Source organism: Nestor notabilis, unplaced genomic scaffold (genome assembly GCF_000696875.1).
Source record: "Nestor notabilis isolate BGI_N333 unplaced genomic scaffold, ASM69687v1 scaffold31170, whole genome shotgun sequence".
Lineage (NCBI taxonomy): Eukaryota > Metazoa > Chordata > Aves > Psittaciformes > Psittacidae > Nestor > Nestor notabilis.
In genome coordinates this window covers 10491-27119 of record NW_009910274.1, presented here as the reverse complement: position 1 = coordinate 27119, position 16629 = coordinate 10491, and the positions used below count along the sequence as shown (strand labels likewise).

The window sequence follows — 16629 nt, the reverse complement described above, 5'->3', positions numbered from 1 at the left end:
GAATTACTTCTTTTTGAGCCTCTTCCTGTGCCCATTTATGTATTTATTTAAGTAACAGTAGCTAGGCTTTGCACTTCATGCTTCATTTATCTTTATGGTCTCTCCCACCACACTAAAAGCCGCTCTTACTGTCAGCGTACAATATCAAAAGTTGAGTAAAGAAGGTTTATGCCCGTATGCTGCAGGGGATATGCTGAATACAGGAAACTGGAGTTCAGATCTGAGCATGAAAGTGGCTAATGCTTTTGAGAAAACAAAATGGTTCGTAGTTCAATTTGTGTAGCAAAAAGGGGGTTGATTAATACAGTGGATTCAGATACTTTATCAAGCTGTCACCAAACACAGAAATAACAAATTTGAATTATTTGCTGTCTCATTTTATTTTTATTTTAGAGGACTGTTCAATAAGAAAAAACAAGTCCATGTATGTATCACAACAAGATACCAACCTAAAACTTTATATTTCAGTTTATATTTGCCTTTATGTTCACAGGGGACTATTTGCCTAAATCTTTAGAAGGATTATTTATCTACGAAGAAGAAGGTGCTGGGGTTCCAGGTTCTAACAGGAAAGGAAATGATGCTATAGTTGTTGAACAATGGACAGTAATTGAGGTAAACTGGTGATTATTTAGCATCGCTATTTCCTACTCTCATTTTTCCTTGTTTTTTTTCCCTTAGAAAGCTTGTACCAGTGATTGAACATTCAGGGTGATTCCTTGAAGCCACCTGCATAAACCAAAGTGTTGAATCATAAAAATCAAGTCAGGCCTGTGGCCATTGATCAGTGTGCATAAAAAAAATATGCTGCAGGGAGTGTGGCCTGATACTTGCAAGCATTCAAACCAGCAAACTCAACCACCAAGGAAAATGTTTGGTTTGTTGGGTTTTTTTTGTATGTGTGTTTGAGACCAATTTAGACAAAACTTCAGCAGTCCCACTGCCAATTTGCTGCTGTATTCTTAAATAAAAAGGGGAAGAAAATAGTAAAACCTAGAAACAGCACAAGAAAAAAATTGAGAATTAATTGTATGTGCTTTTCAGATGTATATTCTTAGTAAAATTTTACTGCTAAATACGAAATACTTCATGTTTCCTAATAAATTTACATGTACTACTGTAGCATGGTACAGCAATAAAATAATATAATGGTTTTTATAATATTTTAGTATTATAAGATTATTGGTATTAATGAGATCTGAAAGTAATAGTTGTTGAAGGATACTAAGGGCTTCTTTTTGAAATATTCAATGATAAAGACATTTATCAATGTGACAAGAAACAACATAAAACTAAGACCTTTTAAATTAAAAAAGGCAAACAAAAAAAACTACAAAAAAAACCCCAAACAAATCACTAACCACCAAAGACTATACAGCTAGTATATATTTCATATATATGAAGTATCTAGCTATATGAGATGCTTATTACTCAGATGTGAAGTAAAAACCTAAATCCATTGAGACATCTTTTTATGGTGTTCGAAAAGCTTTAGGCGTTAACTTAGCAACATGAAAAGCTTTCAGAAGTGGGATGTGCTTTGAATGTCTTGTTGAACTGGGGCTCGTACCTGAACTTAGTATGTCCTGCCTAATTTCCTAGTATTCCATAGTCTTGAACTTCTGAAATGATTTTCAGTTTGAAATAGTGAATCTACAGCGAATGTCATCTCAAAGGTTTACCTCATTGTAAGTTAGGAGAGTCATTGTAATTTGTGTAGAAATGCAAATAAAACCTGTACGGAGTCTCCTTACTACTTTTTATAATTATTAATGTAGGGGTGTGAAATTAAAACAGATTATGGACCTTTATTGCACACGCTGGCTGAATTTGGATGGCTCCTGACCTGTGTCCTGCCTACACCTATCGTACGACATGACAGGTACCCAAACAATATATTACAGCATTTTGGTGTGTACATCCCAGAATCATCAAATGATTACTTGTGTACTTGAATGTAAAAGGAAGAAAAAATGCTAATAATGTTAACTGCATATGAAACTTGAGGCGTAAGGAGCATTATGGTGGAATCCTTTTTACAACACTGTTTTAGGACTGCTGGCTTCAGTGAGCTTCAAATGAAACTGATCATCCTGAATTTAAATACATTGTTTGTATTTAAACATGAAAGATTTTATTTAGGAGATGTTTTAGCACCTAGCCAGTCCCCAGCAGTGGGGTTACTCATATACTTCAAGTTTAAACAAGTGTTGAAATGTTTCAGTAATTTAGGACCTTGGCAAATGACTGGTTTAGACTCTGTGAAAAGTCATGTTGTCACAGGACAGTCGTATTTATTGCAAATTAGGGAGGAGAATGTGCTAATCCAGCAAGTTACTGGGCTGTTACTCTTCTTTGATGTAGACAATATGTTTCGTTATATAGTATAGTACCAAACTACTGGATTTCAGTTCTCTTATTGTAATATTTATTTAAATGACTGAGGGGGCTTTATAGGCATAAGAAGAGCTCAATAGTAGACCTGAATTCCCTGTAGGATTCCAGATTTTTGTTTGGTTTTGGAGGTCTTTAACAACAAAAACTACTGTGCTTTTTCTTCATCCTATCAAGCTTAAAAACTGTCAAATGCTGGGTTAAGCATACACCTCTTTATTTTCTCTCCTTTTTCTTTTCTTTTTTCCTTGTTTTTCTTTTTTAATTCCCCTCCCATTAGATTGAGATTGCCAAGGTTTGAAAACAAACAAATGTACTGAGGCATGGCTTAGGGCTCATTAAGGACAATGGAAATGTGACTTGAGTAATCTTTGGATCCAGACCTCACTGTATTAAATCAAGACAGCATGAAAAAGGATGTGAATGAAAGGTTCTAAGAAAACTGCTCCAAGAAAGTGGTGTTTTGTTCAAGTGATTTGGCATAATTAAATCAACTCACCCATGTGAGAAGGAGGTTTTTCTGGTCAGCCAGTAGGTGATGCAGTGTTTTGGAGGCTGTATTTTTGTAATAGTTTAACCAACTGATTAAATGCAAAGACAGAAGAAGTTGTGGTAAAACAAGATGGCATCTTCTGCTATTATTTTTTTAAGGGTCTTCGTTTTGTTTTTCTCTGTAATTTCTTAAATTCTGAACTTGTAAAGCTTCTGCTCCAGAAAGAAGCAGTTTTCAGAATATGAAAAAAATAGTTATCCTTTGATTAAGTTCTTCAAACAAAATTTCATAGTCTAAGTGTATCTAATTTCATAGTCTAAGTGCTTTGAACATGGTAACTTAAGGGTATGTGAGACAATGAGCCTGGTTTTCATAAACAGCTGAAATTTTTGGCCAAACGTGAGAGCTTGAGAGCCTTTGGGATCTGGATCTACTTGTGGAAGGATGTGAGTGGACAAGGGGAGAGAAAGATTTTTTAGTAGTCATGGTGTGCTGTGGTCATAGAATGAGAGAGAGGTTTCATCCTCAAAACTGCTGTATCCTGCAAACAGTGTAACTGTGCCCATCCCTGTAGGGTTTGGACAGCAGGGTCAAGATTATCCTGAGCAGCTGCTGGTCAATCAATCTGAGTATCAGTCTGTGCTTGCAGTAGGCAAAATTCTAGATCATCTCTAAGGTCCCTTCCAACCATTCAGTAATTATATGATTCTTACAAAACTGTAGGGTGTTTCATACCTCATAGATTGCAGAGCAAAGTCAGGGCCACTTAAAAGCAGCTGAGTGCTGTAAGAAAAAAAATAGAGGGAAAGTGCTGTAGGAAGTGCTAGCAGATTAATTAGGCTGGAACTCTTCCTTGGAGTGGTAAGAAGGTAATAATACCAGCAAGATACTTAAGTTGCACAAGATGTCTGAACTAGCATTGTGAAACAACCAGCCCATTAATGGCTGTGATCATGCAAAATAGGGGTTGTGTCCTGGTCAAATCTGAACCTGGATTAATTTTGTATCAACACTAGAATAATTCAGACTAATAAAAGGCATTTGTTTTCTGGCCTAAATGGCTGGGTAGGCGTCTACATGAATTGTCTAACACTTTCTGTTGTCCTGCTGCAGCTTGTGAGATACTTTTGGGAGAAATATACTAAACCATGTTTTGTGTGTCTGTGGTATAACTCATATACAGCTATTCAGTTTTCTTAAAAAACCCATGAACAAGAAATCCTAATTAGGGATTAAGAATTCTTTGGAGTCCAAGAAAGAATGTATCCGTCCTGATAAGCTACGTAGTGATTGATAAATACTATTTTTAGCATTGATGTTGGTATTTGTAGAGGAGAAGAAATTCCTGGATGGTTACTATGTGTCTGATATGAAAGATGCCATTACTGTGGTGGTGGATTATCCTAGGAATGCAAGTTAAATGTCTCAATAAAGAAGGACACTTTATGCTGCCGAACAGCTGGTCTGTTCCCAGACTTGGAACTCTGACCTCAAGACCCAGTCTGCATATTAATTTGCTTCAGAAGCACTGGAAAAACAAAATGAGTATCATTTTGGGATGATCTGGCAAATTCATGTTTTCATATTTATTTAAAAATAAAATTGTACAAAGTATTTAAAGAAAATTCTATCTAAGAATAAAATTGCTAAAAGGGCAGCCTGCTCCCCATTTTTAGTCGCCATATTATTTTGCTCTATTCTTTGTTTTCCTCTTCTAAATCATTGCAAAACTTTCCCACATCTCAGATCTTCTATGATCTGTTTGTAGCCATTATACCCACTGCTTGTCTGAAAATGAAGAGTGTGACCAACAGGCTAACACAGGTTCTGGAGTGTGATAGGGTTGTCCTGCACTGACGTGCTCCTTCTTTTTCACATGCTTAGGATTTGAAGCAGTTTAAAAAACACCACCAGCTGTCATGTCTGTTCCTGTGGTTTTGGTTTTGAAGTTCTTTTTTTACAGATGTTCCTCTCCATAAAATCAAACATCCTGTTGTGTGAAGTGTTGTGCATGTGACAGCCCAGTGTCATGGATCAGTGCTATGTTTCAGGCAGGGACAGCAGTCTATAGGCCTACTTAGTCCTTTAACTCCTACCTCAATGGCTAAGGCACTTTGGATGCAGCAAACTTTTTCTTGAGAAATGTAATCTTTGCTGTTACAAATAGAGCAATGGTAAATGTCATATTCCTGAAACATACAGAGTTGCTGTTTTGTGCAATGCGGTTTGAAAAATAAGCACTGTGGGGTTTGGGGTTTTTTTTGGGGGGGTCAGCATACTATAAAACCTACAGAAGTTCCCATCTTCTGACAGTGTTCCTCTTTCCAGGGATATGAGAAAACAGCATGATTTTTAAAAAAGTACATATGATGCAACATTTGTTGTATCCATCCATATCTTGGGTATTTAAACTGTGTCATCAGTCAATAAATAATTTTTGACTAAAAAAAGCATAAAAAGTGCAAGACAGATCCACAATAATATTCGTGACCTAAAGAGACTTCTGCATTGTATACAGCTCTTACTTACTAGTTAAATGTCTCCAGACAAGAATTTGACAGTAATTATGCCAAGTTCATAACTATATGTATCAAGGATAAAATTAATTGTCCTTTTAGGAGTTAAATCTAGTGAGTGAGGAACAATATGTTAGAAGGTACTTTGCTGGTAACTTAGTACTACTGCAGTTACTAATATGGTACTATCATGAGTTTGTAGAATTTCATACATGTTTGTGGTCTAAAATCAGAATTACTTGTAAGCTGTTTTTAAATTTTTCACTGAACAGATCCCTTAAGCGAGGAGACGGGGTCCCAAGCTGGTGTCTGTCTTGTAACTGAAGTCTAGATGCTGTGCAATTCCAAAGGAGTGCAAAACTTCATTATTTCGGGAAATTCAAAACACCCGAATGGGTTAAAAGAATTCATCATCCTGCTCCTTTTGTTCATTTTTCAGAAAACATTGTTTAACCTTAGAATTAAGTGCTTTGTATATGAAATGTTTGTGCATTTAAAAAAAAAAATCTATAAAAATCAGGGTCATTGGCAGGAAAACTTGGCTTCCAGCTTGGTGATTGTTTTGGAGGACTTATTTAATAAATACATGTAAAAGGACAAATATATTGCCAGTGCAGCATAAGCAGACAAGCAAATTGCTGGTGTTTTAACAAAAGAGTTTCTGTTGCTCTTCATCCCTCTTAAAAGAAGAGACAGGAAAAGGTTTCAGCAGCCTTACTCTGCAGTGACCTTTATTTCCCTTCACTGATTACTGTAGTCCCTGAAAAGGGGCAATGCAGACTGTCTGTGAGCGCCGGAAAGCAGGCAAGCAAACACAGTGCAAAACACTGCCTCTGTGGTTATTAATTTATCATGACAAACTATTGAATGCAAGTTCTCAAAATGCCCTGACTGACGAGGCAAAGAGGGAATGTGGAAATGCGAGGGAAGCTTTGGAGTGGCTTGCTCTAAGCACTTCTCATTTAAATTCTGTGGAAATCCCACTGTCATTGAGTTCTTTGTGAATTAAGCTCATAGCTGCATTGTCGTGTGTGGCATTTTAATAAGGTCAGACTTAGAAAACTGTTAATTTACTTATTGTCTACTCACCATCGTGTCTTTCCTCTGTTCTAGTAGAATTTGTACAAGCTGTAGCTTAAAGTTGGGGGATTTTTTCTTTTCTCTGAAGGAATGCAGACACTGTAACAAAATAAGCCATAGGCTCTTCCCTATGCCAGGGACTGTGCTCAGCCTTCTCATTTAGAAGAGAGGTTTCCCAATTGATATTATCAAAACAGACATAACTGAGGCAGGGAGAGATGCCTAGCCAACTGGAATGAGGTTGCAGGATTGCTGATCTACTTATCATGACATAAAATTGTAACACATTTTCTTTTAATGAATGCAAATAGGTGGGTAGGGGCTCTCAGAGCAGGAAACTAATGAGTTTGTTCTTCGGCCTCCTTGTTTTCCCCAGAAGCTGGAGTTTAAAGTAGTTCTCTATTCTCATCCAAAGAAAATGTGCAAACATACGCCATGACCTGAGTTCACTATCTTCCTTTTAGTCCAGCTGAGAGACTAAACACAGTCACAAGACCATCACCGCTGAGTACTGATCACATGTAGCTGAGTATGCTGGGATTAGTGCTGGTTTGTGTACTGTCAGGTTTACTACCAGAAGCTCTGCTGGGGCAGGCTGTTAACAGGTGCTTCATGATCTCATAGGAACAGTTTTAATCCCTGATTTTTCTTGGAGCCAGTCCCTAATCATAAATATAAATTAATTCTATCAGTCCTAGCCCTGGCACGAGATCTGAACCAGTTATCTCAGTTTTCTGTGTGTGGTTCTTAACATTGTGACATACCCATACTGAAGTACAAGCTTACATTATTCTAGTAGTTCTTTCCATAATGTTATGCAGAATAATACTGGTTTAGGATTGATAGACTAGATGGAATCATAGATACTTCAAGTGACCTTGCTACATGTCTTTTTTTGTGTTTATATTTTGCTGCTTTTCTTTAACATGCTCTCAAATCTGTAGTTGCTCTTCTGCCAAAGTATTTAAGTCTTTCCTTTGTATGCCTGAAGATCTCATTGAATACTGCAGAAGTAGAAGATGGGGGGAGAAGAGTTTGTCAAAATGTAGGATCTCGTATTTAGAAGAGCACAGGGATTCTTTAAACCCTCCCATCCTAGAGCTCTGGTCTTGAAATTCTTGCGCTCTTGCAGTGACACAGAGTCGAGCTTTGTAGCACATAAACAATCAATGTGCTGACCTGAACTTTTGGTGGAAAGGTGATGAAAATGAGTACATAAAAACTTGAAAAGGATTTATCATGAGTACTAGGAGAGCGCAACACTTTTGAAACATCCTGTCAGTAACATCAGATTTGGTTTGAGGAACAGATTTGTCCTTTCACTTTTATTTTTGTAAAAGTATTTCTTTGGGGGTGGAAAATAAAAAATTTGCTTCTTGAAATTATATTTACCACAACAGTATCAACGTTTCTCAGAGTTCCAGGACTAAGAACTGAGGCTCCTTTCTTTTTTTTTTTTTTTTTTTCCCCCTTTATTTATCTTCCTGCTGTATTCTCTTGTCCTTCCTACACATGTACAAAACAGCCAGTGTCATTTATCTTGTTGCGCATCTAGAGCTGAGACCTTTTATCCATAGGTGGTAAGATAACAAGCTTAGCCTGCTATGTCAGTTAGATGTCACATTACAACTGGAAAGCACTTTCTGCTTAGCAGTAAAGAATGTTACTTCCCAGGTTCCATACCATAAATAGAGAGGTTCGTTGAAGCTGTGGATTTGTTGAGCTGGGGCCTATTCGTTGTGGTGTCAATAGGTAGCAATATATTGCTGTATGTGTGACAGTGAAGATTAGGTGAAAGGGTTTTTGAGGCTTACTGCAGGCATAAAGGTGCAGGCTTTGATTTAAAGTAGGAGCTCTGGTACTTAAACTTTCAAGAACAAATGTTAAATAACTCTAACCATAGCAATATGAATTTTTTCTTCTATACGTATTTCCATATATAACACCTTAACCCAGCTCTGTACTTTCTATGCTCTTTTTGTATGTGATTACAGAACTGTTCAGGAGTTAATAAAGCAGTTCATGCTTGGTAATCTATCCCCTTCTTGCCATGGACTTACATACTCACAACTTACAGTTGACTCCAAAAGGTATGAACTTGTTACAGTGACTATTGCTGCCTTTTAAAATACTGAAATTATTTTCTTCAAATTTTAGTGAAGGAAATCTGGCCACAAAGCAAGTAATTTTTCTTGAGAGACCTGTTATGTGGAATTCTGCTGTCCAGACACCAGAGGTGAGTAACATCTTTATGGTATTAATATAAAAAACCAGTCTCATTCACATAATGGTTAGGTGTAGAAACAAACTAAGCTTCAAAATTCATGGGGAAAAACATGGCAGAAAAAGGTTTCCCTTGAAACAAGTTCAAGGTTGCAGAGGCCTTTTGCAGCTTGAGTCATACTATTTTTCCCTCAGCCATATAGCTCTCAAATTAAGCCACAGAGAAGAGCATGAGCATGCAAAAAACCCTGATTTGTGCAAAGAAGTTACTGTGTCTCAGGTGGATGAGCTTGGCTATGCTGTAATTATTTCTTTAGAAGTCTTCAGGAAGTCTTAAATGTTCTGATTGTAATCTGCTTCACATGAAAAAGAAAACATTTTCTTTTGACCTCCAAAACATCTACTTTCACACTTGTAGACAAACACAAGTGTCAAGCTGTGCAAAGGATACTGTAATCTGGAGGGTAACAGGATAAAGGGATGTTAGCTGTTGTTGCATGAAAATGTGTGACAGAAGTAGAGGATTTAAGATTCCTGCAGCTGGACCTCAGCAACTCCTTGCCCCTCTAGACTGAGGCTCTTGAGTGGTTGTATAAAAGTGCTTTGGGGATTAAGTAACCGGCAGTTACTGTGTTCTACTCAGAGCCAAGGTCACAACAGTTACTGCACCTATACAGTGCTGTAGTAAACTCTGCTGTGGCCAAAGAAGGATGAGCTACTGGTGGACTTTGTCAAGTCTTCCAACATCATGTGATGGATTGTAACTTTTGTTATTTCTGTTCTTCAGTGGCCCTTCAACCTTTCTCTAATCAACATGGCTTAAGCAGCTATGAAAATTACGGGCATTCTCACTCATGTCAAGCACCAGAGTAGAACTTTACAAACTGTCATTCGTGGTATTGTACACTATTACAAGGCAGTGATACCCAGTCTCTTCTTCCTCCATCTGTACCAATAGTTTCATGGATCTCCAAATTTCTTGCATTCATATTTGATCTTTCTCTATCCTTTCTACCTTCTACCCAGTCTGTTACCATCATTTTTATTTCCCTCTGCTTAGTGTTTCTAAAATACTCTCTAACTTCTCTTGTTCTTCTCCAGGCTTTTGCTTATCTCCAGCCTAACTTCCTTCCCACTGTGTCCCCTGATAATTATGACTTCCATGCCTGGAAGAACTGCATTCAGCATGCACAATTAAAGTCCTATTTTTCTCTCTCCTGCCATCTCAATTCCCAGCTAGTTGTTGGACACTATAATTTATTTCCTCATATACAAAGCTTGAGTTTCATGCTCTTTTCTCTTTAGTGTTCTGTGTAGTCTCTCTTGCCAATGTCTTAATCTCTTTCATTCATACCCTCTTTTCTCCCAGCTCCTCATATGTTTGTTCTTTCCTTTGATTTCCCTGTGTACTAAGTATCTCCAGCTTTCAAACCTTCTGACCCCTGCTCTTATGCTTGACTTCATTGTCTTCACATGCTTTCCTAATACATTTCTGAAAGTATGTTTGAAGCATAATTTTTATATCAGTATTTTAATATATAAAAATATAATTGTGTCAGTCATTATGAAATAGTCATCCTTTTCCTGATACTTCCTTACTTTTTTAATACACTGTATAATAAGGGCATGGATTCCTGATATGAATACTCTTTCCTTGGGGAGGCATATTATTTCTAACTGTAAGTATCTCTTAAAAGGCAGCATAACTGCATGACACAAGTTAGAATGGTTAAGACTGGATTCTGCCAAGAGATGCAATACAAACCAGCTCTGTGAAAGCATTCAGTCTGAGCAACTGATGAATCTTTGAGATGCAGTTTAAATTAAAAATAGGAAGCATTATGCTCACAGTTTAAATTCTGTCACCCAGTTGCATGTTGATCAGCAGCTTTGGTTTATACAAATAAAATGGTGGGTTTTGTAGTTACTGTTTGTTATAATGAGAAGCCTTTTACTTAAGCATTAACATACTGGAAGTAAACAAGAAATAGCTGATTTGTAGCCATTTACATCAGGATTACTGTTTAAAGACCAAACAAACTTAGTATCTAAATGTGCTCTTTAAGTAACAGTGAATGTTTTACTTTTCCACTAGGAAATTTCAGTGTGCCAAGGTTATTTTAACATGGGATAAATAGGTGGTGCAGGCTGAAGCTGAAACATTCAGCAGAGTAACATTTTCCTTCTATTTTTCCCATTATGTTGGTTTTCCCCTACGTTTTCATCTTTTCACTTCATTGCTTTTTTACCAAAATGTCCGAACTGGCAAACAACTTAAATTCACAGATTTATTAGTAATACCTAATTAATATAGGATGTTGTGCAAGCTTTGCTTTGAGTAGGTAGATTTCGGGTGCAAAACAAGCTACTGAAATCCAAAAGCATTAACTTTTGCTTTACAAACTTTAATATGCTCATTGCAGATGTCCCCTGGACATGGATAACACAGCTGTATGTCTTTATTAAACCCTTGCAAATGTCTCAGTAAAAGCATTAATTCCTGTGATTCTGTATTGTTGGGCATTGTTGGTTTTTTAATCGCTGGGTCAAAGTTAGCATTTCCATTTTGCTTCAGTAAGGATTGGGGGAAAGCCCCTATTACTTGGTCTCTTATTCCCACAGGGTCTCTTTTCTGAGGAGGGTATATTTTATGTCCTTGCAGCTCATCTCTCTGTCTTGTGTGTTGATGGGATAGTGCATTATGACCTGGCTTCTGATTTATGTAATGGTTCAAAAGCCTCTTGGATTAGGAGGGCTATACTGTCTCAGTGGGCTCTTTGTTTATCACAGACCATTTGCGTTTCTGCAAGAATAGTTCAGAGGAGGAGATCCAAGATAGAACCACACAGTGCTTGAGGTTATTTTTTCTCTTTTTCCCTTTTTTCCCTTCAGCAGAGTTCTCCATCCTCTTACTGTGGCATCCAGGCAAAGCTTATTTTCTTTTTCTCCTGAGGCAACATTATTTCCCCTTAGTGTAATTTCCCAATGTCTCCTGTATTTAGCTTCCCTAAATACATTTCCTTTAGCCACAAGGGCCATTGTTTTTACTGTTTCAAAAGGGTTTCAGGAAAAAAAAACCACAGCAATGTATAGAAGGGGGAGGCACAGAACTTGCCAGAGCATGGCAAAAACATTTGTGGGCTGACTTTCTTTTTAAAGGATTTGTATTTGTGCAGACTCCCCTGCCAGAGTGCTTGTGTCCTGCATGCTGAGGCTGGATTCCTCCTTAGCTGGATGTTCTCCTCCTCTGGACAGGGCTGTGTGCCCTGGCAAAGCATCTCCTGGTTTAGTAGTTCTTGTGCTGACAGCAAGGCTCCAGGCAGACAGGCAGAGCATTTGCTGACCATGCTACTCTGCTGTCACTCAAGGCACTGACATTGCCTCTGGAGATGCTGCATCATCACTGATCTGAGTGCCATGGGTAGCTCCTGGTGCTAAAATGCATAAAATCATATCATGGTTTGGGTTGGAAGGGACCTTAAAGATGTTTTTTCTCCAGAGTTCATAGTTAGAAACCATGTTAAATGCTGCCTTATGTTAAAATCCCTTTAAGTGAGCTAACATTAAACATCCTTTTGTATTTCAGAAGAAATCCTTAAGACAAGTTATTGGGGAGGAAAGAGGCAAAGTCTCTAGCAGAAGTGTTGGATTAGACACAGCTACTTCTCATCCTGTAGAAACTGGACAACCACCTGATGAGTTTCACCTATCTCCTTCTAAGCAATGTTGGATCAAGGAGGGATCCTCCCACTATGGAGGCTTTCCAGGATTCAGTAGTAGTGATGGAGTATTAAGAGAACTGGATGATGGACAATTTGACCAGGAAGATGGGGTCACTCAGGTCACATGTATGTGATAAAGTAAGTAACTGCATCAGATGGACATGTACATAATTCACACAGATGTGTTTGACTTTGTTTTGGTTTGGATTTTTTTTAAATCATACTACTTTAAATGTATTGGTGTAACCCTATGTCTTTTCCCAGACTCATTTTGGTTTTTTGTCTGTTTCGTTGTTGTGTTAATCCTACTGTAGTAATACTACTACTGCAAAATAATTGGTTTTCTGTCTCTCTTTTTAGTAGAATATTTACATGACTGGGTGCTCTGCTAACTTGTTAATGCTTTTGACAAGCAAGGAAGCAAATGCTGCAAACAGTCACAGTTTGAATTGTGTGAGTGAGAAAGGAATGAGGATGTTTAGTATTTTCCACAAGCTGGAAGAATGTTTTTGTTTTGTTTTTAAAGGGTGTTGTAAATATTGGTGGAGAAAACAAACTGGCTGGCTGTTGTCAAGTTTTAATGTAATTTTCACTTGACTTGCCTTGCATAAATGCAAAAGCCTAGAGAAACGTTGTCTTACACTAGGTTTTAACAATTTAAGCTATGTACTGAAAACCTCTGGAGGCTGTAGGCAAACACTTGCTCTTGTAGTATAATTTCACCTATGCAGGATTTTAATACATCTAAGCCAAAAGCTATCTGAGCATATAGCTTGTATAATGATGTATTCATAATTTACTCATGAGTGGAAATTCAGAACCACTCACCCCCTGAAAGATAACTTGCAGTCTATGAAAAAGCAGTTTGAGAAACTCACTAAGAAGCACTGACAGCAACGTGCACGATGATGGTAGTACATAGGAGGATGAAATAGGCTAAACTTAACAGGCAGCATTATAGAACATATACAAAAATGCTGCTATATATATGTAAAGTTTCTCAGCTAAATGTATTTCACACTAGGTAAAGTGTATTCACCTGCATCAAATACCAGCAAGGATGTTCAAAGGATGAAGTTAGTTGCTGTGCTTCCATCCTAACCGTGGGGAGGAGCTGCATGCATGAGGGGAGGTTAACACTGGCAGGGCTCTGGGGAGAGGCATGAACAGGCGTTACTTTTATGCTGCTGTCTTGAAATTACATCTTACAGTGGAGAAGCTGAATAAAAATGCATCTCCAGGAGGTAAATGTGACTGTAACTAAAAATTGTGCTTTTTTTTTTCAGTTAGTTTTAGAAGCAAAATCTATAAATGCTTATGACACTGAAGCTAATGCAAGATAACATGGTGAAAATGAGAAATTGGAACAGGACAGAGCAGATGTATTCACAACACTCCTCTCAGTGTGTGCAGTACAGCTCTCGCATTACTCAGGGGTTCTGATACCTGTCTGTGTGTGCTGTACTGCAAACACTGAGACATGTTGGGCTGCATTAACTGCGGCATCCTGCTCCAGTGGGGTGACATCCACCAGCTGCTCTGGGAGGCTCCCTGTCACAAGGGTAGATGGTGGCACTAAACACAGTGGGCAAATGAATGCAGTGACAGGAACATGGATAACTGACTCCAAACAAGAATGCCAGGAGATGACCAGGATGGGGGAAGTCAGATTGGAATACACCAAGTTAAAGTCTATTAAAGAAATTACCTTTCATAAAGCAGTATCCCTGCTCAGGATGGCAGAGTAGTGAATCCTAAAGCTGAACTGCAACTATTTAAATGTTACAATGTATAAAGTAATAAATAGAATGCGGTTAATCTTCCTAGAATATATTCATTGGATAAAAAGATTAATTTTTAACTGAGATTTTTTCATATCAGCTGTTGAGAATGCAGAAAATTCAGATAAACATCTTTTTTAGAAGACCTTTTCCCCTTATAATTAATGGGATGCCCAAAAGGGAGATTCTGGTTTGGAACAAGGTTAGAGATTTAGTATGCTTTGGGGGTCCACAGGTACGTTCTACAATAGCCCCACTTTTAGACAGAAAGGCTTTTTTTCCTGAAATGAAATAAAGCCACATTCCTTTTCAGTAGCCCACAGTTTTAACTGCACTTCAGTCCTCACGTTTGTGTGTCACAGGTCAACAGTGCTGCAAACCTCTGAATTTCGTTATGGTCTTTTTAATTCCATGCAAATATGCTGAATTCTTTCCTCCAAACCCACTCGGCAGTTCCTATAGTTAAGGACAGCTGGGGTTTTCTAATGCCATTTGTCTGTCCATACCTAAAGTTGCCACTGTGGTAGAAACATGCATCTGGATTTTCTTCTAGCTCTGTTGTCTTTCACCTCACAGGGCTACATTTAGGCTCTGTATTGGGAAAAAATAAACCACAATTCTTCATCTAGGAAAAACCTGAGCCTGACAAGAGCCAAGGCAGATACCTGTAGAGTGAGCGGCATGGAGAGGGTAGCACAGGAATAAATTCCTCAGCATTCTTTTTCTGATACAAGAACTCAAGGGAATCATGGGAGTAGTAAGTAGCAGGTTTGAAACAAATCATGGTATCTGTTCAGCTGACTGCAGAACTCCTGGCTGCAGCACACTGTGTGTGCAACTGCATGGATTCAAAAAGGGACTGAAAAATCCTGAAAGGGGGAAAAACAGTGCCCTATTCTCTCTGAGCCATTGAACCAGCAACTGTTGGGAGAGACTGTGAGAGCTGCCCTGGCTGAGTGCATGCTCATCCTGTCCTTCAGATTACTGTAAGCACCAGTGCTTCATCCCTGCTGGGCATGTAGCTGAGAGCAGGGTCCTGCTGGCAAGGCTTGCTGGGTGTGCTCAGCCTGCGTGAAGGCTCTGCAAGGATTAGCTGACTCCATGCACCAGTTGAAGAGCACAGAACAAATCACCCATGTTCCTCGAGCAAGGATGCTGAAACAGAAATAATTGAAAATGCTTCTGAAACAAATCACAGAAAATCTTCCATTTAGTTCTTTGCAGTTTGAGATTCTGAAGGTCAGCGCTATCTTACCTGGAAGAGTGAAGGGGGCAGGGTGTATTTTGGGTGTAGGGGATTCTAATTAAAGCTGATTGTTTCGTCACCTGGTCTTACATCAACCACAGCATTAAGGTGTGCCTTTTTTAAGTGTTGTGACCAGCACCAGCCATTAATTACAAAGCTTGTCAATCAGAAGAGCTATCACAGTAAGTCTGGCAAGACTGGGTTTTTGTATACTCCTATTTATAGAGATGTATGTATGCACACACTCTTATTTGGTTTTCATTTTACCAGAATGTGTTTTATATGCTCATCTTTTTATTGAAAGAACTGCAAATCAAATTTAAAGCACGGCTGCATTCTCTGACCAAAAAACCAGTAAGTACACTTATTTATTCAGTAACAGGGCTTCAGTTAGGAGACCCTGTGTGTGTGAAAGGTAATGGAAAAGTCCCTTAACTGTATGTGACAACAGCTATTAGAAGAACAAAGATAGAGGCAACTGTTCATGAACTGCTGCAAAAGTCTGTTTATACTTTCTGATGCTTAAATTGTTTGGAGAGAAAATACTGTTCTAGTGTTTACAAGCAGGAAGAAACTATCCACTAATACTGTGCCCTGCTCCTGGTTGTTGGAACAGTTTATTTATGTTCCTGGTCAGCTGCAATAAACTGCTGCTTAACTTCAGTGTTTCTGGTCTGTAAAATACTGTTTTCTTTTTGTAATGCTAAGATCTGGTCTATAGTTCTGGTAGGAAGCTTCTCGCCATTAAAAGCACTTACTACATCACCTGCCAGTTCTTCATTACATTTGCCTCGTGCTGACAAGACACTAAATGTGTTAGATCAATGCATGCCTTTCCTGAAGCTGGAAGTCCTTTTTTGCAGTTTTGTCTGTAGCTCCGTGCAGCTCACAAAGCCCAGCCATCTGTTAAAAGCTGTTTTGCTTTGTTCTTAGTACATTCATCTTCTGGAGTTAGAAGGTCCAGGTTGCTGTCATGACAATTCCCTATGGTTGATTTTGAGAACAGTGTCAGCTAGGATTTAGACTTTTTGAAGCCACATTCCTGTGTCAGAATTTAGACAACTGGTACGAATGAAAGTGAACATTCTGGACTTCAGGTTAGTGTGATTTGAAAGAGACAAAGTGGATCAGAGGAACTGGTCTGGTGACATGTTTTGATCTGTTTAAGCAGCTG

At 38.3% G+C, this 16629-nt stretch overlaps 1 protein-coding gene across 2 annotated transcripts in view; it reads left to right on the top strand.

Moving 5' to 3' along the window:
* Window positions 1–12612, top strand: part of RFTN2 (raftlin family member 2) — a 29046-nt gene extending 16434 nt beyond the window's left edge. For both annotated transcript variants that reach the window (XM_010009282.1, XM_010009274.1), the window contains 4 exons: window positions 494–615; window positions 1779–1882; window positions 8641–8719; window positions 12293–12612. In XM_010009282.1, coding sequence (XP_010007584.1) covers window positions 494–615; window positions 1779–1882; window positions 8641–8719; window positions 12293–12562 — 575 coding nt within the window. In that variant the 3' untranslated portion in view covers window positions 12563–12612. The remainder of the gene's footprint in view (window positions 1–493; window positions 616–1778; window positions 1883–8640; window positions 8720–12292) is intronic.
* The last annotated feature ends 4017 nt before the right edge of the window (window positions 12613–16629 follow it).